This window comes from Dasypus novemcinctus, chromosome 17, assembly GCF_030445035.2.
Source record: "Dasypus novemcinctus isolate mDasNov1 chromosome 17, mDasNov1.1.hap2, whole genome shotgun sequence".
NCBI lineage: Eukaryota > Metazoa > Chordata > Mammalia > Cingulata > Dasypodidae > Dasypus > Dasypus novemcinctus.
This window is the reverse complement of record NC_080689.1, coordinates 57,801,222-57,828,981: the sequence shown is the minus strand read 5'-3', so window position 1 is coordinate 57,828,981 and position 27,760 is coordinate 57,801,222. Positions and strand designations below refer to the sequence as shown.

General features: G+C 36.0%; 1 protein-coding gene across 2 annotated transcripts in view; it reads right to left on the bottom strand.

The window, feature by feature from the left end:
- Positions 1-27,760, bottom strand: part of APLF (aprataxin and PNKP like factor) — a 135,109-nt gene that overhangs the window by 59,699 nt on the left and 47,650 nt on the right. For both annotated transcript variants that reach the window (XM_004449192.5, XM_004449194.5), the window contains exons 3-5: positions 7,671-7,843; positions 3,312-3,459; positions 2,864-2,996 (exon numbers count right to left, since the gene is read on the bottom strand). In XM_004449192.5, coding sequence (XP_004449249.1) covers positions 2,864-2,996; positions 3,312-3,459; positions 7,671-7,843 — 454 coding nt within the window. The remainder of the gene's footprint in view (positions 1-2,863; positions 2,997-3,311; positions 3,460-7,670; positions 7,844-27,760) is intronic.

Sequence of the window (27,760 nt, the reverse complement as noted above, 5' to 3'; positions counted from 1 at the left end):
AAAAGGCTCCCAGAAGTAATAAAAATATTTTCCCCATATTTTCTTCATAGTTTTAACTTTTACATTAATGATTATTAATTCAAAGGGGATTTATTTCTGAATATGGCATGATGTAGTCCTTTAACATTTTTCTTTTAAATGGCTAGTTCTTCAAACATCATTTATTGAATAATGTATCCTTTCTCTATACATTTGAACTGATAATTTTTGATATATTAAGTGTATGAATTTTGACCTGTTTCTGGGTGCTTTTTTTTTTTTTACTTGTTTAACATTATTTCTAGACAGAACTAGCAACTACTGACAGTAGGCATTAAACCCAGATTGTTACATAAGAGAATTCTATAAATAAACATTTCAACTGTTCCTGAGCATATATGGAAAACTTCCCAATTTTTAAAAAAAATTTATTTATTTATTTATTTAATTCCCCTCCCCCGGTTGTCTGTTTTCTGTGTCTTTTTGCTGCGTCTTGTTTCTTTGTCCGCTTCTGTTGTCGTCAGCGGCACGGGAAGTATGGGCGGTGCCATTCCTTGGCAGGCTGCTCCCTCCTTGGCGCTGGGCGGCTCTCCTTATGGGTGCACTCCTTGCGCGTGGGGCTCCCCTACGCGGGGGACACCCCTGTGTGGCACGGCACTCCTTGCGCGCGTCAGCACTGCGCATGGGCCAGCTCCACACGGGTCAAGGAGGCCCGGGGCTTGAACCACGGACCTCCCATGTGGTAGACGGACGCCCTAACCACTGGGCCAAAGTCCGTTTTCCCCAATTTGTTTTATGTAAAGCTGACAGAGTCTAAAATCTGCTAAAATCTGATATAGATTGCACAAACGGAGAAAAATACTAACTATATTTATAAATACATATATACAATTGTCCTAAACAAAATATTAGTATATATAAACTAACGGTACAAAAATAATAAGCTATCGTGATAAAGTCATACTTAATCTGGGACCATAAGTATGGTTCAATATTAGGAAACCTACCAGTGTCATTAATCACCTTAATACATGAAAATACATGAGTAATTCTATACCAAAATAAGTTTTAAAGCATTCAACAATTATTTCTGAAAAAAAAGTCAGAGTAACAATAGAAGAAAACATCCTAAATATGAGTATTACCAGAACAAGTAAAAATCATATTAAATGCTGAAATACTAACAGAATGCCTATTAAAATTTGGAACAAGACAAAGATGTCAATTTTATCTGTTATCATTTAAAATTTAGAGGATCTACATCATGAATAAGACAAGTAAAAATAAATCAGCAAATAAATCAAAAGAACAAAATTATCATTCTGTATACAATATATTTGTAAAGCTAAAAAATCCAAAAGGGTAAAAAACGACTAGAATTAGATAATTCAGCAAAATTGCTGGAAACAAAGTAAATATATAGAATAAATAGTGCTTGAAATAATTTTGAACTGTATCCCAATTAAAATAATGTTTCAACTCAATATTTATAATCTGCAATAAGATGCCATATTGAAAATCTTCACAGTACAAAATTAAATACCAACAAAAAGGCTTGAGGACTACTTCAATTTTCATCAGCATATGCCACTTTTTAAGACACCATGTTTTAGGGCTAGAGGATTGGGGAATAAGAACACTATAGAATAATGTGATTCCATCTCCTTTTCTCAAATAGTCAAGATTGTCATAACCAGGAGTTATGACTTGGCCTGGGGCCCAGAAGGCTAAGGGAACAGAGTAAACTAGAAGCCAAGAGAAGCAGAGGTTCTGAAAGCCTTTGCCAAAATAGACCCATCTCCTAATCACTAAGGTAAATAGGAAAAAATTCAGCCCAGGCTGAAGGAACTTAGGATAACATGCAAAGTTTAGCCAGAAAATAAAATAAATTTTAAAACTATACTGGCTGAAAGACAGAAAAGATAGTCTGATCATGGCAAACATTCACATACATATAAGACTAGACCAATAATTAACTGAGAGAAGACCCAGGATAGATTTTAAAAAGGAGAAAAACAAAAACAAACAACAAATAACCCAGGGTCTAGAAAGAATAAATTTAGGTGGCTGTATAGTGATATGTTTGACAGCATGGGTTTTGGGTTTTTTTTTTACAGTCAGACATGGCAAGGTTTTAATTATGCGATCTTGCATATGTCATTTAACAGAACTTGAAGTTGTCTTGTTCCTTCTGACTCAGAAGGTTTCAAAATATCAAGTTGGTTTCAGATAATCGAAATTAATATCAGTGACCACAGTATAAGAGCAGAGCTGTAAAAGGCATAAGTGACCTACATCTAAATGAGCCTAACCTGCATATTACAAATTAATTTTCAAAAATCCTGGGATCATTTTTAAATGATGATTTTTAAAAACTACACTAGCAGAAAAAGCCTAGTTATTTCATGTTTTAGTTAGATAGATTCACATATTAAACTGTGCTATACTTCTAATCTTTCTGTCTTTCAAGGAATTATAGTACACTAACCTTCCTCTTACAAGTATACTACCAAAGTTTGAGTTTATAAGAAAAAGATATGCCTGAATCCAAAGACTCTTCTAACCTATTTTGAATATTTAGTACTTAAAGTATACTGGGTACTATATAATACTCCTGTCCACACCAATGCCAAATTACTCTCATTTGTATTTTCAACGGAAGTGCCCAGGAAGGGGGCTTCATATTTTCTATGGGACATCTGTCAAGTCAAAGTTGGTTATAATGAGTGATCAAATATTTTTCTTGGACAACTCTAAAATCCTTGAATTCAACACATTATACCTAATCACTATTCATTCTCTGTTCATTCAAAAAAACTTTCAAATTTTGCTTCCTATTTCTTTGAAATTCTTAGTATTAAAATGAACATAAACAAATACTTACTGCCACTAATGACTGGTGCAGAAAGGTTTTGATCATTTGTATTTTCTGCTAACATCCAAGCTGGAAGGATTCTTTTCCTTTGGGCAAAGTTTGGCTGCTGCTTACTTAAGTGTCTACATTCATCTGGAAAAGACTAAAAAAATACTAATATAGTAGTTACTAAAAATAATCACATATCCTTAATGAACTTTTAAAATTATTACATTGCAGGAAACTACCATTAAAAATATTCAATCCATCTACAACTGTGGATTAAGTTGGTCAAATTTCTCATAGAAAGAATTTCATTATCCTTATTAGTTGAAGTGCAGGACTAGTGCAATATTTTCTACAGTTTAATTTTAAAATAGTACGGGTTGATGTTAGCAATATTGTCATGATATTGCCTCATTTGTTGTTTTTTCTCTCCTCAAAAAACTTGAGGAGTATGTGAAAATGTATTTCTCACCACACTATAAGTAGTGGTAGTCTGGGTCTTGGATATCTTTGTGTCTCCTTCTAGCTGTGGGGCACAAGTTGTTCCATCAGGCAAATTAATCAATAGGGGTTTTGTGGTTTCATTCAATGTATCATCTTCATCAAGCATTTGACTGTTTCTATAAAATAAAGGAAATTAATTTATTAATCATTTAAACACTTCTGCTGCCTACCATGTCATGATTCTCCTGTATATATTTGACTGATGAGGTATGCTCCTTTTCTCAGATTTAACAAAACACCATGTCATAGTATACTGTATAGTGTATATATATATATTTATATGTAGTAATAGACTAGAAAATGCTCTTCAATTTGTCTACCGTATCATCATAGACTACATTAATCTTTTCAAATCTTGAGACTAGAAATTACCATCTTTTTATGAAATGGGTAGCAGTTATCTTTCTCAAAGGCTTAAGAGTCACTTACTTACTCAGTATCTGTCAAGACAGTACACAGAAATTAGGATCACCAAGTAGCATCCAAAGGGAAAATGTAAGCTGCAAGAGTATCTACTAAGCTAACAGTTAGGCTCTTGGAGAAAAAATAAAATAAAATTCTGAGTTTAGGAAGGCTCCCACATAGCTGCTATTGGGGTCTTGACCAGAAGAAACACTTGTGAAATCTCTGCAAACTTGTGGTCCAACTGCAAGCTAACTGTTCTGGTATAGAAATAGCCAAGATCATATGCAAAGTACAGTAAAATCATCCGAAGTCTCTGGATTATTATTCCTCATGAATGAAAATTAATAGAGTTAATTCAACAAATTGATCTTTTAGAAATTGGAAAATGTAGATGAAATACTACTCAGCAATGAAAAGGAATGCACTAGACTTCTGAAGACCAAGATAGCAGCATAAGGCACTCCCAGGTATTAGCAAATCGACTTCAACAGCATAGTCAAAGAATTATACACCATAATCAAGCAGAATTTATCACAGGTATGCAAGGGTAGTTGAACAAAAGAAAATCAATTAAGATAATATATCACATTACTAGAGCAAGGGGAAAAAGCATCTCACAAACCCAGCACCACTTCTTAATAAAAACACATAAAAAGAAAAATAGAAGGAAACTCCCTCAACATGATAAACGGCATATATGAAAATCTACAGCTAAACATTATATTCAATGGTGAAAGACTGAAAGCTTTCCATTTAAGATAAGGAAAAAGACAGGATGCCCACTGTCACCACAATTATTAAACATTGTACTGGAAGTTCTGGCTAGAGCAATTAGGCAAGAAAAAGAAATAAAAGGCATCCAAATTGGAAAAGAGGAAGTAAAACTCTCTCTATTTGCAGATGACATGATCCTATACGTAGAAAATCCTGAAAAATCCACAATATAGCTACTAGAGCTAAGAAACGAATTCAGCAAAGTGGTGGAATACAAGATCAACAGACAAATATCAGTATGTTTCCATATGCTAGTAATGAAAAAGATTCCATTTATAACAGCAACTAAAAGAACCAAATATCTTGGAATAAATTTAACCAAGAATGTAAAGGACTTTCACACAGAAGACTACAAAAAAACTGTTAAAAATAATAAAAGACCTAAATAAATGAAGGATATTCTGTGTTTATGGATTGGATGACTTAATAGCATTAAGGTGGCAATTCTACCCAAAGCAATTTACAAATTCTATGCAATCCAACAAAACTTCCAAAAGCCTTCTTTGCAGAAATGGAAAAGACAATCATCAAATTTATATGGAAAGGTAAGGGGTACCAAATAGCCAAAACTGCTTTAAGAAAGAACAAAGTTGGAAGACCACATTTCCCAATTTTAAAACTTATCACAAAGCTACAATAATCAAAACAGTGTGGCAGTGGCACAAGGACAGACATATAGACTAATAGAATCAAATTAAGAGTTTAGAAATAAACCCCCTCACTGTCTATGGTCATTTGATTTTGACAAAGGGGCCAAGACGGTTCCATGGGGAAAGATTATCACCTCAACAAATGGTGCTGGGAATACAGGATTTCCATAGGCCAGGAATTCTTAACTATTTTTGTTTCACAGACCCCTTTGCCAGTCAGGTGAAAACCACAGACCCCTTACTAAGTCCACACTATATACTGTGTATTATTTAATAAATATATCACTCCCACACCAACTTGTCCCCACAAGAATGTTTTTTTTTTTCAATTTTCAGTTCAAGCTTTTGGATGTCCTGAAATCCATGGACTCCTAGTTAAGAATCCCCGCCATAGGCAAAAAAAAAAAAAAAAAAAAAAAGAAAGTGAACCCTTCCCTCATATCATATACAAATATTAACTCAAAATAGATAAAAAGCCTAAGATAAGAACCAAAACTATATAACACTCCTAGAAGAAAACACAGGGAAACATCTTTAGGAACTATACTATGCAATAGTTTCCTACTGCACAGAGCACAAACAACAAAAGAAAAAAACAAATAAATAGGACTTAATTAAATTTTTAAAAACCTTTTGTGCATTAAAGAACTTCAGTATGAAAGTAAAAAGGCAACCTACAGAATGTGAGAAAATATTTAGAAACCACATATCTGATAAGGGTTTAATTGCCAGGATATATAAAGAAATCCTACAACTCAACAAAAAAAGACAAACACTATTAAGTTAAGACATGTACAAAAGACTTACACAGACATTTCTCCAAAGTTATACAAATGGCCAATAAACAGATGAAAAGATGCTCTAACAACATTAGTCATTAGGGAAAAATAAATGAAAACTACAATGAGATACTATTTCACATCTACTAGAATGGCTACTATTGAAAAAAAGAAAATAACAAGAGTTGGAATGGATATGGAGAAATAAGAATACTCATTTATTGTTGGTGGAAATTTTACATGGGCAGCTGCTATGGAAGGTACTAGTAGTTTGGTGGTTCTTCATAAAGCTATAGAGAATTACCATATGACCTGACAATCCCACCTCTAGGTATCCAAACATAAATGAAAGCAGGGACTTGGACAGATATTGGCACACTTATTTTTATTATTCCTCTTCTTTTCTAACATACGTATTTAAATATAAATTTCCTTCTAAGGAATACTATAGCTGTATCTCACAAATTTTAATATGTTGGTGTTTTTAGTATTATTCTGTTCAAAATGTTTTCTAATAGCTCTTGTGATTTCTTCTTTGGCCTATGGGTTATTTAGAATTGTATAGTTTAATTTTGAAACATTTGGAAATTTTTCTAGATATCTTATTGTTACTGAATTCTAATTTAAAACAATCACAATTAGAGAGAACTCTGTATAATTTTGCCCATCTACTTCTAGGTCCAGTTTATGTGTTCTATAATTTAAAAGCTGAAACAAAGCCAAAAAATCTTCTAACAATTGGCTCAGCAAAACTAGTATATGAATATTTTACACTAGGTATCAGTATATTTATTCTAATACCTCATTTCCTCAGTTTCCCTCTCCTATATTTTTTGTCATTTTTATGAGAAAGAAGAGTTACATATTCATAGATTGTCAGAGGTTAATAACAATAAAATTAAAGAAGCTAGAAATAATTAGGAAAATATAGTCAATTTCAAATTAACTATCCTGTTAACTATTAGATAAGAAATACATTCTGAATACAATGGTAAAAGATATCACATATGGAGCAATCACTAGTCAAGCGTAATAAGTTTCTAAAGTTCAATGTTTTCTAGAAACACACACATATGCAAACATAGACACACAGAGATAATTAATAGCTGCTATATCTCCAATATAGTTTAATCCCAAAATGGTTTTGGTTGAAGCATATTGACAGGACTAGGCCCCATCCCTAGTTCCGGATCGGAATAACAGCCACGACTTGCATAAGTTACAAGTTTATTATTAACCTGCCCCATTGTGGAAGCACGACCAGCCGTTTACTCAGGAGTCACATCCCATGACATAGAACAGACCCCTATCTAGAGCCTATGTGTCCAGATACAGTTCATTTCTTCATAATAGACAAAGAGGACACATGACCCCACTACCCCTTCCCCCATCCCTAGAATTCACTACCCCTAGCCCACCATTCCCTAGCCATCCCTATAGGCCCTTGGGTCTTACCCAAGCCCCAACCCATTCCCACTAACTAAGTACATTCCCGCCTATAGATATACTGTATAAATTCATGACTGCCTCTGCCAGGGGTGGGCTGAAGTTTATTCTGCAGACACCCTCCATTGGGAGAGCGTCCCAATAAATCCTTGCCTGCAATCGCTGGTCGCCACATCCCAATCGTCTCACTCCGACATCTTAACACATATATGAATGGCTAAGGAAATAGATTACAAATATCGTTCTTATTCTTATTTCATCAAGTGATCTTACCTTAAAGTACATTCCATTTCTGTTTCAGATTGTGTAGAAAAAACACAGAAGGTATATTTGTCAACTAACAAAGAAAAACTATCTCCAGGATTCAACCAGTGCCACTGATTTGTCTTCAATGGTAAGAGCTGGCTCTTCTCAAAAGACTGATAAAAACATGGATTTGTGTGTATCTAATAAATTTTAAAAAAGAACACAATGTCAGAATTCAAAATTATAACAAAAATACAACTGAGCATGAACTGATTAAAAACTTAATATAAAACAATTTAATCATAAATTTAGACTTAAAAGTCTAATATATCTAGTACTTACAAGTTCCATAATTATTTATACATAAAAAGGAAAAAGCTATAATATACTTTTCATTTCTCTAGGAATCAAAGAAAAATGCAAAGTAGTCAATTAATTGGTTAAAAGGTACTTTCTCCCATTTTGCCTAAAAAAGAGACAATGGACACAGAAAGAGAAACATGGAAAATAACCGTAAGTATGGAAACTGGACCCCCAACTTTTATATACAAAAAATTGAATATAAACTTTTGGCCAAATTCCTTTCCACTTATTTTCTCCTAAGAGTTTCTTACTTCAATTTCAAAAATGAGAAACTATGGAAAGGGAGATTTTTTTTTTAATTCATTTTTAAAAAAATATTACATTAAAAAAATATGAAATCCCATTCAACCCCACTGTCCCCACCCCCCAACCCCCCCACAGCAACACTTTCTCCCATCATCATGACACATCCATTGCATTTGGTAAGTACATCTCTGGGCATCGCTGCACCTCATAGTCAATGGTCCACATCATAGCCCATACTCTTCCACGTTCCATCCAGTGGGCCCTGGGGCGGATCTACAATGTCCTGTAATTGTCCATGAAGCACCACCCAGGACAACTCCAAGTCCCAAAAACGCCTCCACATCTGATCTCTTCTTCCCATTCCCCGCACCCAGCAGCCACCATGGCCACTTTTCCCACACCAATGCCACATTTTCTCTGTGGACATTGGATTGGTTGTGTCCATTGCACTTCTATGTCAAGAGGGGGCTTAGATTCCACATGGATACTGGATGCAATCCTCCTGCTTTCAGTTGTAGGCACTCTAGGCTCCATGGTGTGGTAGTTGACCTTCTTCAACTCCATGTTAGCTGAGTGGAGTAAGTCCAATAAATCAGAGTGTAGGAGTTGAAGTCTGTTGAGGTTCAGGGCATGGCTATCATATTGTCAGTCCAGAGATTCAAATCCCCTAGATATATCTTAAACCCCAGCACCAACTACAATTCTGGGAAAGTAGCATGAAAGTCTCGTGAAAAGAGATCCCATCTGAGTCCAGTTCCATCACGCAGAAACACCAGCTCCAAAGAAGGGCCAATGGACATGGCAGTGAACCCCATCTGCCATGACCATAGAACCTGTGGGTCTCTTTAGCCCTCAAAAGAACCAATATCTGGGGTTGTATCTACTTTATCTGTCTCTGAGACTCTGCTCAGGTGTGCATAAGGGCAATCCTTCTGACAACCTCCAGACTCTTTTTTAGAGACTCATAGCGATATAAACTCATTTCTCCTTTCCATTTCCCCCTTACATTAGGTCAAACAGCCTTTTAAAGTCCTGTTATTATATGCGGACAGGGATATTCTGCTGGTCCGCATTGAACCTTTAATTCAAGGTCATTCTCTAGTTGCATCATCAGCCGGTATTTGGTAGTGATCCCTCGGTGCCAGGGAGGCTCATCCCCGGGTGTCATGTCCCATGCTGGGGGGAATGCACTGCATCTACATGCTGAGTTTGGCTTCGAGACTGGCCACATTTGAGTAACATGAAGGCTGTCAGGAGGAAATTCCCAGGCACAGTGCTGCTCTAGGCCTTGTTCTTATTTCAGGCGTATAGGCTCACAAGCATAGTCATTAATATCAGGGGCTCACTGTTGGACCCTCATTCCTTCCTGGTTCTTACCGTTGCACCTGGGGGACTGCCGCTGCTCCCCTAGGGACCACAACAGAGCACCCCTGGCCAGGAACCCAGTACCCCCCCAGCTGTTGTTTTTAATTGTTTCCACTATGAGTATATCCAAACATTACCATGCACCCTGGACATATGCCCTGTATAACTCCCTGTCAACCATATATCGCCTGTCAATAACATCCCATACCAGTATTCCTCCGCCACCATTGTTGAACCACTCTGTGAGCCAAAACTTCCTGGAAAGTGAAGCCCAATATAATGTCAGGTTCCCTTACCAGTAAAATGGAATATAGCTATGAGTTTAAAGGTTAGATCTAGAATAAGTATTGATTTGGAAAAATTCTACATCCTATCTTTTTCTTTTCTTTTTTCCTAATTATTGAGCTTCTCTTCACAACAGCCTTAGATCACATAATTCATATATACAATATACAGTACTCCCACACACCCACCATAAAACCTTTTCCCTTCCACAGCAATAATCTTATAACTTATTCATATCATATTTACTTAAACTGATGTACAGACTCTGAGACAATAGCTTTCAAACAAGGTGCCATCTGTGCTTACATTGTGGCCCATACTTTAAGATATACAATTTTCTAAATTTTTAGTTATCCTATGTTTTACATTATGGTTTACATTATTAGTCTGTCGTACCCTATATGTTTTTGGTGTAATATTACATGTTTTATATCCATCCTTGTGTACTCTCACGAAACTCCTCTCTTACCCCCACATTTACCTTGGTTCCATCCATTCAACATCCATTTTCCCCTCCCGTTGGGGCCCACAGTGACAGCCAATCTCCATTTCCCGAGGAGCCACGTCCAGAGATACTTGCAACAGTGTTCAGGGCCTGACTTGCTCAACTGCCCTAATGCCCTGGGAGCCACCCTTTCTCTCGAGAGATACAGTTCCCTCTATTTGATGGCATTAGTCCTCCCCAGGATGTGGGTCCACCCCCACTCTCACTACTTGGGTCTCTACCCAATGGTACAACCCACCCTGGCAAAATGAGCATTCAGACATTCCCCAGGAGTCCGTCCCGTGTCAGACCATCCCCTCCAAGCATCCTAAACAGGTAACCCTCCTAATTATATTTTTATACGATGTTCTCAGCATTTTACTCTCAACCAACACCTGACACTCTCCTATGTTCGTATGTTGACCCTCCCTTCCCCTCCAATTTTTTGGGCAATATTACCCATCCGCCCATCCCCAGACCCCCTCAAATCCGCAAAGCCCCACCCAAAGGCAATCCCTTGCCCCCATTTTATCTCTTCTTTGTGCTCATACTTACAGCCAGCTCATCATAGATTCCACCCCTGCAGACGTCGGCTCACATCCTTCCTCCACCCCCCGATTTCCTATAAGCCTATCTTCCAGTCTCTAGCTCTCTGAAGCAGCTTATTTATTTCAAATCATTGAGGTCATGTAGTATTTGTCCTTCAATGCCTGGGTTGCTTCACTCAACATAAGGTTCTCAAGATTCATCCATGTTATCACGTGTGTTTGTAGTGTATTTGTTCTTACAGCCAAGTAGTATTCCATTGTATTTTATTGATCCACTCATCTGTTGATGGGCATTTGGGTTGATTCCAACTTTTGGCGATAGTGAACAATGCTGCTATGAACATTGGTGTACATATATTGGTTTGTGTCCTTGTTTCTGCTGGGTATATACCCAGCAGTGATATTGCTGGGTCATATGGCAAATCTATGGTTAGTTTTTTGAGAAACCGCCAAACTGTCCTCCAGAATGGCTGGATCCTTCTGCATTCTCACCAGCAGTGGATGAGTGTTCCCCTTTCTTCACATCCTCTCCAGCATTTGTATTCTTCTGTTTTTTTCATAGCTGCCAATCTTATGGGAGTAAGATGGTATCTCATTGTAGTTTTGATTTGCATTTCCCTGATAACTAGAGATTTGGAGCATTTTTTCATGTGCTTTTTAGCCATTTGTATTTCTTCTTTGGAGAAGTGTCTGTTTAAATCTTTTTCCCATTTTTCAAATGGGTTGTTTATCTTTTTATTTTCAAGATATATGAGTTCTTTATATATGCAAGTTATAAGTCTCTTATCAGATATATGGTTGCCAAATATTTTCTCCCATTGTGTGGGTTCCCTTTTTACTTTCTTGACAAACTCCTTTAAGGTGCAGAAGGCTTTAATTTTGAGGAAGTCCCATTTATCTATTTTTTTTTTTGCTGCTCGTGCTTTTGGTGTGATATTCATGAAGCCATTTCCTATTACAAGGTCCCGTAGATGTTTCCCTACACTGCTTTCCAAGGTCTTTATGGTCTTGGCTCTTATATTTAGGTCTTTGATCCATCTTGAGTTGATCTTTGTATAAGGTGTGAGATGGTAATCCTCTTTCATTCTTCTACATATGGATATCCAGTTCTCCAGGCACCATTTGTTGAATAGGCCATTCTCTCCCAGTTGAGAGGGTTTGGTGGCTTTATCGAATATTATATGGCTATATATATGAGGTTCTATATCAGAACTTTCAATTCAATTCCATTGGTCTGTGTGTCTCTCCTTATGCCAATACCATGCTGTTTTCACTACTGTAGCTTTGTAGTATGTTTTGAAGTCAGGTAGTGTGATTCCTCCAATTTCATTTTTCTTTTTCAACATGTCTTTGGCTATTCGGGGCCTCTTTCCTTTCCAAATAAATTTCATAGTTAGTTTTTCTAGTTGGAAAGGGAGATTTTGAGCAAATCTCTCAGGCAAACAACATAGCTTGTTTTTTTTTCCCTTGCAGAGGAACCTTCTTATTTTGTTTAAAAAAAAAAACTCCAACTATGAAGATCATCATCCATATTCAAATTACAAGTAGTAAATATATTTCAAAGTAAAAAATGCTACAATATCCACTATTTTGTATTATGTTTGCCATGGATTGCTTTTATGAGATTTGCCTTCATAACCAAGACTTATTAAAAAGCTTCTTAAAAATTCCAGCTAGGATCAAGCTAAAATTTGACATTTCCAAGGGTAAAATAGCCTTTATGTCTTCAATATCACTTAGTTTTTAAAATAAGTAAGGTTAAGTGTATGACAACAGCATTCTACAGTGGCAGTTCTTTGATTTTTTTAAAAACTAGAATCTAATATAGAGCAACTTACCTTACCATCCAGACATCTTTTTATTTGATTGGTTTAATGAGACTATTTTTCTGGAAATATCAACAACCTCTCAGGCACAGCAACAAAAATCACCCTGGGATTGTACATATGCTGAACATTCCCAGCTTTTCTATTTATATGTCATTAAAGTATCTTGAGACATCCTTCTGGGCTAACTATATTTTCATATTTCAAAACATTTTCTAATCCCAACCACTTAAAATATCTGTGTTAAGATATATTTCATTCACCTTGAGTTTGAACAGACTAGAACTCAGGATGAACGAAGGGGTAAAAACTTCTGTTCTTTCTAAGAAAATATTCATTATGAAAAAATCAAGGTCATTTAATAAAAAGTTTGTTTTTAATGTGGATATTTTGAAATTCTAGAAATGTGTCAGTTATTTTTTTCTTTTCACACCTCGCCAACAAATTTTTTTTCATTAGATAACTTGCTGAAAAATGTATAAGATAGTTACTTTCATTATTTTTTTAAAAATTTTAAACCTTTATGAATATAAATCAGGTATAATACAACCAAAAGTCTAGAATACTGTTATAAACATGGAGCAAATAACGTTATTAACTTTGGCAGACTACTTGGATTATAATTTTTTTTTTAAGGAATCATAGGATTCTTTTATTTTTTAAGCAGGATTAAAAGTCAAGCAGCTCTTTGGCCTAGTTCATGTACTTTTTTTAAAATTTATTTTTTATGGAAGTATATCATTTATACATGAACATGCATAAATAATAAGTGTATAGTAAAGATTGTGGACTTACAAAATAAACATGCATAACATCCTACAGGGGTCTCATACATTACCCTTCCATCATCACTCTGCATTGTTGGGAAACATTTGTTACAAACTATGCAAGAGCATCCTCAAAATATTACTACCAACTATAGTTCTTATCTTACATTTGGTGTATTTTTCCCCCAACCCACATTATTTTTTTAAAAATATTTTTTTATTACAGAGGTTGTGAACTTGCAGAACAATCATATAGATGTGTAGATTTCCCATACAACACCCCTTCATCAACACACCACATCAAATTGGAACTTTTGTTACAGATTATGAGATAATATTATCAGACTATTACCACCCAACATGGTCCATAGCGTACATTTGGCACACTTTTCCCATACACCTCCATTACCAACACAGTACAGCTTTGGCATTGATGCAAGAATATTATAGTATTGCTGTTAACCACAGTTTATAGCTCATACTAACTGTAGTTTTCTCAAGCTTTTCTGTATTCCCACCACTCTGCAATAGTGATATAAATCTGCTCTAGCTCACAGAAGGACTCTCTTGCATTTGTACCCTCAACCACAATCCTCATCCACCTCTGGGTTCACTGTTATTCAGTCCCTAGATTATTCTTTAGCTTTCTTTCTATTGACATTTACTTCCCCAGACTACCCTTTTCAGCCACAATCCCTTTTATAAACCAGTTGCTACTCATTATGTGTTACCATCAACTCTATCCATTTCCACACTTTTTCAGTCAAGTTAATTAAAACTTCGACATGCATTAAGCATCAGTAGTTCTCAACCTTCCTCTTATCTCCTAATCACCTATACTATAGGTTTTAATTCCATGTGTTTATTCTTCGTATTTAGTTCATATTAATGAGACCATGCAATATCTGTCCTTTTGTGTCTGGCTTACCGTGCTTAGTACAATGTCTTCAATATTCATCCATGTTATCACATGTGTCCCAATTTCACTTCTTCTCATTGTATCATAGTATTCCATCGTATATATACACCACATTTTGTTTTATCCATTCATTTTTGGATAGACCCTTGGGTTGTTTCCATCTTTTGGCAATTGTGAATAACGCCACTATGAACGTCAGTGTGCAGATGTCTTTTTGTGTCATAGTTTTTAGTTCTTCTGGATATATTCTTAGTAAAGGAATTGCTGGATCATATGGAAGTTCTATATTTAGCTTCCTGAGGAACTGCCAAACCATCTTACACAGAGGCCATACCATGTTACACTCCTACCAACAGTGAAGGAGTGTTCCTATTTCTCCACATCCTCTCCAGCACTTATTGTTGTCTGTTTTTTTAATAACGGCCATTCTATGTGGTTTAGATGATATCTCATTGTTGTTTTAATTTGCATTTCCCTAACAGCTAGTGATATGGAACATTTTTTCATATTCTTTTTGGCCATTTGTATTTCCTCTTCAGAGAAATGTCTATTTAAATCTTTTGCCTATTTTAAAAATTGGATTGCTTGCTCTTTTATTGTTGAGTTGTATGATCTTTCTGTAGAATGGAAATCAAACCCTTATCAGATAAGTGCTTTCCAAATATTTTCTCCCATTGAGTGGACTACCTTTTCACCTTCTTGATGAAGTCCTTTGAATCACAGATGTGTTTAAGTTTGAGGAGGTCCCATTTATCCATGTTTTCTTTCGTTGTTCATGCTTTTGGTGTAAGGTTTAAGAATCCACCACTTAGCACCAGGTCTTGAAGATAGTTCCCTACATTTTCCTCTGGGAGCTTTACTGTACTTCCTTTTTTATTTAGGTCTTTGATCCATTTTGAGTTAATTTTTGAATAAGGTGTGAGATAGGGGTCTTCTTTGTTTCTTTTGGCTATGGATATCCAGTTCTTCCCAAACCATTGGTTGAATAAACTGTTCTGTCCCAGTTGGGTGGGTTTGACAGGCTTGTCAAATACCACTTGGCCATAGATGTGAGGGTCTGTTTCTGAACCATCAATTCATTGATATTTCCATTGGTCTATGTGTCTATCTTTACACCAGTGTTATGCTGTTTTTATCACTGTAGCTAGGTAATATGATTTAAAGTCTGGAAGTGAGAGTCCTCCAACTTCACTTTTCCTTTTTAAGATGTTTCTGGCTATTTGGGGCCTCTTACCCTTCCAGATAAATTTGATAATTGTGTTTTCCATTTGTTTAAAAATGCTAGTGGAATTTTTATTGGGATTATATTGAATCTGAATATCAATTTGGGTAGAATTGACATTTTAATGATATTTAGTCTTCCAATCAATGAGCATGGAATGTTCTTCCAATTATTTATGTCTTTTAAAATTTCTTTTAGCAATGCATTATAGTTTTCTGAATACAAATGCTTTGCATCCTTGGTTAAGTTTATTCCTAAATATTTGATTCTTTTAGCTGCTATTGTAAATGGAATTTTTTTCCTAACTTCTTTCTCAGACTGTGCATGACTAGTGTATAGAAACACCACTGATTTTTGCCTATTGACCTTGTATCTTGACACTCTACCGAAATCATTTATTAGCTCTAGCAGCTTTGTTGTAGATGTTTCAGGACTTTCTAGATATACAATCATATCATCTATGAATAGTGAAAGTTTTTATTCTTCCTTTCCAATTTGGATGCCTTTTATTTCTTTACCTGCCTGCTCTAGCTAGAACCTCTAGCACTATATTGAACAACAGTTGTAACAATGGGCATCCTTGTCTTGTGCCTGATCTCAATGGGAAAACTTTCAGTCTTTTATCATTGAGTATGATGTTAGCTGTGGGTTTTGCATATATGGCCTTTATCATGTTGAGAAAGTTTCCTTCATATGCTATTTTTTGTAGTATTTTTATCAAGAAAGGATGCTGTATTTCATCAAATAATTTGTTTTCTGTTTGTTTTTATTTTTTAAAAAAACCTTTCTACAAAGAAAGTGAGAGTAGGATACTTCAGGAATAAATGGAATAATATACTCTGATTTAATTTCTATTAAATGTTAAAACATAACAAAATATTAATAAACATTTATTGAACATTTACAGTGTTCTCCCATTCCTCCGTCAAGTCCTAGATCAAAGAGATACTCTGAAGTATCTCTTTAATCCATTTCTTAACATTTGCATAGTTACTGGCATAATTCAAGATCCTACCCACTGCTTACATTTCTCGCTTATGCTAATCTAACATCAAGCTTCCCTGTCTTCATTAACCTCATTTCTTCTCAAGTTATTCTTTCACAATTCCCTATGTAAAACCTCTGATGGCTCCCCAATATAAACGTAATATAGCAATTAAAGCTGTTCATAAATCTGCAGTGGTTTCTAACCTCACTGCCCACCTTCACACTTTGAAATTATTGCCCTGTACACATACTTTTTGATCTAATCATACTAGTCTACAGCTGGATTTGGAAATTGTTCCCTGATAACCCTCATCCTGGTAGTGCTTGTTTAAAAGAAAGAAAAATCCTTCTTCTATTAAGTGAAGCTTCCTTCTTGAATATTTTATGGTTATCAGAGACAGGAATGTTGGGTAGCAGGAGAGAGAGAGTCAAAACAGAAATAAACATAGCTTCTACCTAAAATTTGAATATTCTTTTACTTCTAAGATAAGACCATGTCCTTATTAATGAATATTTTTAAGATTCAGATGAATCTCTAAAGTAACATTAAACACTAACATTATCCTAACCTTAAAAACGTGAAGAGATTAATTACGAAGGAATACAACACTGAGAATAGAAAAGGTAAAATACTTTAAAAAGGAAACTAATTATAATAAATAGATTTATTTAAAAACATATCACAGACCCAAATATAGAGAAACATCCACTTAAATATTTAAATATTTACGTGTACTTAATGTTCAAATTATAGGTAACAAAATATTAGGTATTTAACAAATGTAGCCACAAAGGTGGGCCATTGGGTATGATCCATGGTCACCTTTTTCATTTTCTAAAACTCTTTAAGGGACACCAGAACTTACAGCAAAATTGACATATCAAGAAAATCTAATGTTTGATTCTATAAGTTAAAACTAAAGAAATATTACTCTTTGAATAAGGTAAAAAATTTAAACTATGTTACATTCTAACTAAAAAGCTATCCATACATGAAGTCCACCAGGAACATGAATTAATAACCTTTATTTTAATTGTATTAAGAAAAAATGAATTTTTCTCTGTTACATTTAAAAGTCAAAGTACAGTATCTCTGGAATACATAGTTTTCTTGACTTTCAAAAAGATATATGAATTTCCATTTCTGGAAATACTGTCAAGTTAATCACCTTTCTGATTTAAAAAACAACTAAAAATTCTGGATAACTATAATAAAAATCATTTTAAATACATAGCTAGGACTGCCAGAAAGGAAGAGAAATTCCCAAGACGTAGAAAGAACTAAAAAAACATATCCTCCATCAACTTCTTTAAAAAAAACAAAAACTTTTTATTTTGAAATACTTTCAAACTTACAGGACAGTTACAAAATTAAGAGAACTCCAATATATCCCTACCCCCCTGATACCACATCACCAATTTTAACATTTTGCTATGTTTGCCCTTTATTTCTTTCCCTCCCTCCCTCCTCCTTTCCTTCCACCCTCCCTTCTCCCTCCTTTCTCCCTTCCTTCCTCTCCCTTCCCTTAACCTTTCCCACTCCCTTTCTCTCATTCACTCATTCACTCTCTCTATATCTATCTACCTACCTATCAATCATTCTTCATCTACTTTTTTTCCCTTTTTAATTAAACTGTCCTTTTTTAAAAAAGATACATAGATCACAGAAAATGTCCACATCCCCCATCCCTCCCACATGAACAACCTCTTTCATCATTGTTGTACATTCACTGCATATGGTCAACACATTTTGGAGCACTTGTGCATGCATGGATTATAGTTTACATTGTAGCATTTTTGGGACTTGGAAGTGTCCTAAATGATGCTGGACATTATATATCCTGCCATGACCTTCACTTACTTTTGAGGTGTTGTGAATTTTAACAACTACAAGGCAACAGGAAACAAAGCTTTAGTTCCACACAATGTAAAGACATAGATGAATACAAAAAAATCCCCCAGCCATGTATCCCTCGTCTGTCTGCTCATTGTCTACTGGCTGTGTCTCCTCATTGTCTCTGCTCACTGTATCCCTGGTATATACACACAACAGAATATTATTCCATTCTAAGAAGAAATGAAGTCGTGAAACATGATAAAATGGATGAACCTGAAGGGCATGTGTTGAGTGAAGCAAGCCAGGCATAAAAGGACAAACATTGCATGATTTCACTATTATGAACTAAACATAATGAGAAAACTCATGGAGTGTAATAGGTAGATACATAAGCCACCAGAAAATACAATGCTGTTAGAGAAGGGAAAGCTGAGATTTAATCTGTGTAGAATTGGTAAAAAGATGTTTGAAAATTAATAGAAATGGGGAAAGCACACCATAAGATTTATAATTAGAAGTGCTAACATGTGGGTATGATAGTGGTTTGTTTTTTGTTGTTTTTTGGAAGTAATGAAAATGCTCTTAAATTGAAATGATAACTGCACAACTCAGTAATTATACCAAATGCCACTGATTGTATACTTTGGATAAATTATAATGGTTTATGATGAAAAAAAAAATAGGGTGGGCTGGGGGGAAAATACACCAAATGTAAGATATGGACTATAGCTAGTCCTAATACTTTGACAATGATCTTTCATAACTGGTTACAAATATTTAATAACAATGCCAGGTATTTGTGGTGGGGTGATGTGTGGGAGTCCTGTATGATGTTATGCATGTTTGTTCTGTAAGTTCACAACTTTTACTATACATTTATAGTTTGTGTATGTTCATGTATGAGTGATATATTTCAATAAATTGTTTTTAAAATCAAAAAAATTGAGGAAAGGAAGGAGGAGTGAAAGAAAGAAGGAATGGAGAAGAATTTGATGAAAGAGGCAGACAAATTAAAAGCACAGAATGAGAATGTAGAAATAAACTACAATATATCAGAAATATAAATGGCCTATATAAATATAAATGAAATAAGTATGCCAGAGTATTAAAAAACATTTAGGGAAACGGACTTGGCCCAGTGGTTAGGGCGTCCGTCTACCACATGGGAGGTCCGCGGTTCAAACCCCGGGCCTCCTTGACCCGTGTGGAGCTGGCCCATGGGCAGTGCTGATGCGCGCAAGGAGTGCCGTGCCACACTGGGGTGTCCCCGGCGTAGGGGAGCCCCACACGCAAGGAGTGCACCCATAAGGAAAGCCGCCCAGCGCGAAGGAGGGAGCAGCCTGCTGAGGAATGGCGCCGCCCACACAGAAGCCGACAACAGAAGCAGACAAAGAAACAAGACGCAGCAAAAAGACACAGAAAACAGACAACCGGGGGAGGGGAGGGGAATTAAATAAATAAAAATAAATCTTTAAAAAAAAAAACATTTATATTGAGCAAATGAAAATCACTAAATATATGAAATATATGAAGACAATTAACAATCTAATAAATATATATTAACCTCTATAAATAAATTGGTACATATTTTTCTCAGTTTGATGTTTCATATTAATTAATTTATAAAAACAAAATAAATAATATACCTTAAAGCAAAATTCAATAAATGTCAATATCACATCACATCAATATTTTTTATGATAACATTTCTAATTTAATTGAGAACTCAATAGCAAATTCGTTGGTTATCTAGCCAAATATGCCCCCTTATATTTGTAAATTTAGGACACACTTCAAAAACTCAAGTCAAATAAAAATATCATAATTTCAAACAGAAAAAACTGTATAATAATAGTACCACATGCAGAAATCTATAGGATGCTGATAAAGTAATACTTAGTGGAAAATTATTTTTAAATGCTTATTTCAGAAAAAAAAGACCAAAAATTATTTTTAATTTAATAAGTCTAGAAAATAAATACAGTAAAATCTAAAAGAACGGTATAAGACTGTTGCTAATAAAGACCAAGCAATAGCAATGAAAACAAAGAAAAGAGACTAGAGAAGCCTTATAGAGCCAAAAGGAAATTATTTTAAAAATTAAAAATTCCAGGCTGAAATATAAACAGAACTGGCTGTGTATCAATAGTCAAATTCTAGCAATATCGATCAAGCAAAAAGAGAGAAGACATCCACGTACACATACAAGTGTGCGTGCACATATACACAGATATTTTGAATGAAAACAATGAATAATTACACAGAAAAAGCTTTTGATATATACCAATACATTTGTTTTTTTTGGTCTTTATTTTTTAAATATTACATTCAAAAAATATTAGGTCCCCATATATCTCCCACCCCCTTCACCCCACTCCTCCCCTCATAGCAACAATCTCGTCCATCATCATGAGACATTCTTTGCATTTGGTGAATACATCTCTGAGCACCGACGCACTTCATGGTCAATGGTCCACATCATAGCCCACACTCTCCCACGTTCCATCCAGTGAGCCATGGGAGGACATACAATGTCCGGTAACTGTCCCAGCAGCATCACCCAGGACAACTCCAAGTCCCGAAAACGCCCCCACATCTCATCTCTTCCTTCCATTCCCCACACCAAGCTGCCACCATGGCCACTTTCTCCACACCAATGCCACATTTTCTTCGATTACTAATCACAATAGTTTCATGAATAGAATATCAGTAAGTCAACTCTCATCCATATTCTATTCCTCCACCCTGTGGACCTTGGAATGGTTGTGTCCACTCCCTATCTATATCAAGAGGGGGCTTAGATTCCACATGGATGCTGGATGCAATCCTCCTACTTTCAGTTGTAGGCACTCTTGGCTCCATGGTGTAGCGGTTGACCTTCTTCAACTCCATGATGGCTGAGTGGGGTAAGTCCAATAAACCAGAGTGCAGGAGTTGAAGTCTGTTGAGGCTCAGGGCCTGGCCATCACAAGGTCAGTCCAGAGATTCAGATCCCCTGTGTATATATTAAACCCCAGCACCAACTACAGTTCTGGTAAAAGTAACAAGAGAGGCTTGAGAAAAAAGATCACATCTGAGTCCAGCTCCATCACACAGAAACACAAACTCCAAAGAAGGGCCAACTGACATGGCATTGAACTCCATCTGCCATGACCATAGAACCTGTGGGTCTCTGTAGCCCTCAGAAGAACCACTACCCGGGGTTATAAACATGTATTACACAATTACCTTAAGGAATATACTGCAAACCGACTATTAAAAAAAGAGGATGTATGTTTATACAATGTATACATATGTGTGTGTTGCTTGTTTAAAAAGTATTTAATTATAAAAAGAAGAGTTGGATTAGACTAGAATATTTTAAAAATACAATCAGTGATTTAAATCCTATCAACTTCTCCCAAAACCAGATCTAAGTGAATTAGATTTTTTTTTGAATATTCAAACTCTTCCAGAGACTAGAAAAATAGGGACAGCTCCCCAATTTCTTAAATGAGGCTAATATAACAATGACTCTAACAGCAGACAAGGGCAGAAAAAAATTGGGAAACCCAAACTGCCAACAAATTAGAAATAAAAGCTACCTATTGGAGAGGCATATTATTATTGTGCGCCTTTTAATATTTCCATGGAGTTATAAATGCAAAGAAAATAGATTAAGTTATAACTTTAGAAGTGATGCAGAGGATGCATTATCCCTGAATAAATGGAACTAAAACACAAATCAATTTTCTATAGCTTCTCTTGGAGCACCATTAAATATTAAAGTAAGATTGATGTATACCCAAAAAACAGCTCTCCTTATTTTCAGTATTTTTTTTTAAATTTGGGGAGCAATTTTTTAACAAAGTAGTTGAGAAAAGGCTATTTTATTATTTTACAAGTATACGCACAATTTCATAGGAAGCAAAATAATCACAGCTCAAGAATTTTATTGTGCAAAAGAACAAAGCACAATCATCCAAAGATGTGTATTTTGATGAATCAATATGAAAATGTAAAAAAGTCTTTTGCAATTTATGTATATAGAACTACTGCTTCAATCATCCAAGAAACAAAAACAGTAAGATTTTATTAAAATAAAAGCATTGCCAGCTATGAATTCACCCTGAGGACATAACAACCACTGCTGATACAGTCATTTACAGAGAACATCAGTTTGTCTTTATAATGCATTTTCTTCCTGCTGACACAAAATTTTAAAATATATTTAAATGACACATGAAAAAGCTAAGATCATCTTGTGAACTAACATCATCTCCTCATGCACACTATTTCCAAAAACTGCTGAGAACTAAAAGGTTTTCTAAAGGGTAAATATTAGAGGATAAAACATAGAAATTCATCCAGTTTAAAAGTAAAAATTAGTCATTGCCAATTGCATTCAACTTTCATTGTTGAAGCTACTTCTTTACTTGGTGGTAGGTTTGGATTTCCAATTTTAGGGAAAGCAGACACATTTCAATCATTAACATACTTTGGGGTAGGGATCATCATAACAAAACAATTGCTATATAAATTTATATAATTTTACAGATTTTAAACTAAAATTTCTCTCTCATTCACTTTGTTTACAGTTGCATATATAACTTGTTTTAGCAAATCAAAGAATTTGTGACTGACTAGGGAATAGAGAATAAATTATATATAAATCACAATATAAATGAATAAACTAGAAGCCACCTCTTTATTTCATTCTCATTATTGGTGAGACCTTAAAACTTCTATTAACGATTAAAAGCAATGACTTTATAGGTGATTGTCATAACTATAAAAACTTCTATGTGCTGCCTTACATCCTTCTTACTTTGGCTAAGCCAGTTGCTCATCACTGCCCTTTGGCCTACTTAATGAACAGTTTTCCAGCCCTGGGGCATAAATGTTCTCAAGCTCAAACCTACATTTGTGGCCACTACCACACCATTCACACACCTCACTCAAAACCCACAGTTAGTCCCAAATGATAAGGTAACCATCTTCACCACCTTTGAACCCCAGTCTTTTCACCTTTTCTAAAAAATTTTTTTTATTGAACTATATTATTCATACATGAATACACATAAACAGTAAGTGTACAGTAAAGATTGTGAACTTAAAAAATAAACATACATAACATCACACAGGGGTCTCATACATCACCCCTGCACCAACTCTTTGCATTGGTGTGAAACATTTGTTACAAACTATGCAAGAGCAAAATCAAAATATTATTACCAACTATATTCCTTATCTTACATTTGGTGTATTTTCCCCCCAACCCATACTATTTTTTTAAAATGTATTTTTGTTACGGATATTGTGAACCTGCAAAACAATCATACAGATGTGTAGATTTCCCATACAACTCCACACCCTGGTAGAACATTTGTTACAGATTATGAGATAATATCATCAGACTGTTACCACCAATCATGGTTCATAGTATACATCTGGCACACTTTTTCCATACACCTCCATTATCAACACCATATAGCTTGGTATTAATGCAAGATTATAGTATTGCTGTTAACCACAGCCTATAGGCCACACGAATTGTAGTTTTCCCATGTTTCTCCATATTCCTATCACCCTGCAACAGTGATGTACACCTGCTCTAACTCACAGAAGCACTCTTGCATTTGTATACTTAACCACAATTCTCAACCGCCTCTGGGTTTACTGTGTTATGTTCACCTTTTAATGCTGTTTGCTTTAAACTAACCAATCCTGGACTCTGGTAGAGTATTGACTAACTTCCACCACTGGACCATAATAAAAGCACAAGCCCACAGGGTCCCTTTCCTTCTGCCTGTATGCTCCCACCTGTTGGCTGAAGCACCTGAGCCGATCACCTTCCCATCGACCCTTCATGCCACACTCCCACACATTTTGGAACCTCTGAGTAATAAACTCTTTTTTCTTGCATTATGGTTGTGGTGGTTTGAAGCTGTATAAACAGTCAAAAAAACATGTTCTTAAATCGAATTCATTCCTGGGGATGTAAACCCATTGTAAGTAGGATCTTTTGATGAGGCTACTTTAGTTAGGATGTGTAAGGAAAGGGTTAAGTTTAATTTTCACATAAAGGGGAAGCCAGAGCCTGCAGAGCTCTATAGTTGGAGGAGGGAAGGAAAGGGCTTCTACCTGCTTTGGTACCAAGAATTTGAAAAGTGGCACCAAAGCGAGGGGGACCAATGGCGAGAAGTGAGGGTGGGGCCAAAGCAAGGGGGGCCAATGGTGAGAAGTGAGGGTGGGGCCAATAGTGAAAGCAGCACAGAATTTGAAAAGCAGCACTAGAAGTAAAAGCCATGCATAGCCTGCCCAACGTGCCAGGATGTAGGGAATGCCGGAGCGGCAACTCAGAGTGGAACTGAGTAAGTTAGTGAGATCTGTCAGATAGCCTGTAACCTCTAGAGTACCCAATCAATGGGGAACAGGGGAGGGACCTGCATGTTAGGTTTAGGTTGTAAATATCACTGTTTCTTTTTTTTTTTTAATCCCTCCCCTCGCCCCCCGCCCCAGCTGTCTGCTCTCTGTGTCCATTCACTGTGTTCTTCTATTTTTGTCAGCAGCACTGGGAATCTGTGTCTCTTTCTGTTGAGTCATCTTGTGCATAGGCCTCCCCTATCCCCTATCACTGAGAGGCACAGCACTCCTTGAGCGCATCAGCACAGTGCGTGGGCCAGCTCACCACATGGGCCAGGAGGCCCTGGGTTTGAACTCTGGACTTCCAATGTGGTAGGCGGATGCTCTATCCATTGGGCCAAATCTGCTTTCCTCACTGTTTCTTCTTGTTACCCACCTCATTCAAGATGGGTCTTTCTGGTGTCCTTTATAAATGGAATAGAGAGAGAGAGAGAGACATGAAAGCAAGAAGCTTAAGTCAACGAAACCTGGGAGAGAAGGGAGAGACCAGCAGATGCCACCACGGGCCTTGCCATGTGGCAGAGGAGCCAAGGATTGCTGGCAGCCAGTCTTTGGGAAGAAACCATCACTTTGATGATATCTTTTTTATTTTTTTAAAGATTTACTTATTTATTTCTCTCCCCTTCCCACCTCCCAGCCCCAGTTGTCTGTTCTCTGTGTCTATGTGCTGCGTGTTTTTCTTTGTCTGCTTCTGTTGTTGTCAGTGGCATGGGAATCTGTGTTTCTTTTTGTTGCGTCATCTTGTTGTGTCAGCTCTCCGTGTGTGCAGCGCCATTCTTGGACAGGCTGCACTTTCTTTTGCAATGGACGACTCTCCTTACAGGGCGCACTCCTTGCACGTTGGGCTCCCCTACGTGGGGGACACCCCTGCGTGGCAGGGCACTCCTTGCGCACATCAGCACTGCGCATGGGCCAGCTCCACACGGGTCAAGGATGCCCAGGGTTTGAACCACGGGACCTCCCATGTGGTAGGCGGACGCCCTAACCATTGGGCCAAGTCTGCTTCCATCATGATATCTTTTGATTTGGACATTTTCTCAGCCTCAAACTGTAAGTTAATAAAGTCCCATTGTTTCAGCCAACCCATTTCATGGTATCTGCTTTTAGCAGTCTGGGAAACTAAAGCAATGGCCTTGCCCATTATATAGCACCTGACCTCCACCAGGACCCAAATTTAAAATCCAAGATTAATTTAGAACAGTGCTTATACAACAAGTACCTGAATAAATGGATCAACTGATTTTAAGGGGATAAGCATTTTCTTGAAAACTGTATTAATATGAACACAAAATTAGGCATTACATTGAGCAAAGTACCAATCTGTATATCACCAAGTTCAAGGAGCAGCTTTCCTTCCACTAGTATTATATATATATAAATATAATAACTCTTAGAATAAAATTCAAAATCCAATTAAATATTTTTCTAAGATAGTAGTCAAATTCTAGTACTAGCAATGTACATTCCCATAAAAATAAATACACTTTTTGATATATCCAGTGTAAGGTAATTTTACTATTTATATCATTTTCATGTCAGAAAAATTCCATAATAATTTTTTGAGGATATAACACCTGTAAGGTATAATGTGTGGACCAAGATCTAGTTTAAGAAAAAAGAATATTACCATTACCTTTTGAAGTCCCCTAAGGGTCCTTCACTAGCCCATTCTCTTGTCAGTCCCCTCAGAGGTAACTATTAACCTGATATTTGTGTTTATCACTTACTTGTATTTATTTATAGTTTCACCACCTATGTTTATGGCCCTGAATATGTATTGTTTATGATTAAAAATTTTTAATTTTATATAAATGGAAGTACACTGTACCTCTTCTTCTGATGCTTGCTTCTATCATTCAGTATTATATTCCTGATTTTAATCCACCTGTTTTCATGTTTTCACTGTAAGTTATTCCTTTTCACTGCTGTAGTATATTTCATTATATGAATATACCATCATATATTTACCAGTTCTATGGATGGAAATGTATGTTGCTTCTAGATTTTGCTATTATAAACAGTGTTGCTGTACAGATTCTTGTACATGTCTCTTAATGCATGGGTGTAGGAGGTCTTGCTTACAGGGAATTCACACCTACATTTTTAGAAAATAATGTCAAATTATTTTCCAAAGTCATCGTATCATTTCTTTTTTATTTATGTTCATTTTAGCAGTTTTTAATGGAAGTTGTACATAAGATTCTTTTATTCCTGCGTCTTCTCAATTGTTTTTTCCTTATATTTGTTCTTTTCCTTTCCTACTTGGCAAGATTTGGCTTTACGTTCGAGGATCTTTCTGCAGTCTTTACCCAGTTTTAGCCTAGTAATAACCACCTTTCTGAGGTGAATGCCCACATGGACAGTGATGCCATTAGCCTTTTCCTGCTGTACCTGTTCGATGTAGATGACAATTTCTTCCTGTAAACCTGAACTACTTTGCCAATTTGTTGACCTTTGAAGTGTTCTTGCACAACATGAACTTCATTATCTTTTCGAATACACACGGATCGAACATTATATTTCTGTCTCAGTTCCTTGGAAAGAGGGGAAGACATAATCTTCCTCCGAATGTGGGAAGGTGCACTGAAATGCCTTTTACGGTTCTTGTTCCGATCAGAAGTCAGAAAAGGACTGAACTTCATTTTGGCCGCTGCCGTTTCAGCGATGGCCACAAAAGGAAAAAGACTCATCATATCATTTAAATTTTCATCCACATTGTATAACTACTTCAGTTATTCTACATCCTCATCAACATTTGAAAATGTTAGAGTTTTAATTTTCGACAACATGTTGCATATGAAATGGTATCTCATTGTGGTTTTATTTACATTATCTTGCTTAATAAGGAGGTTGAACACCTTTT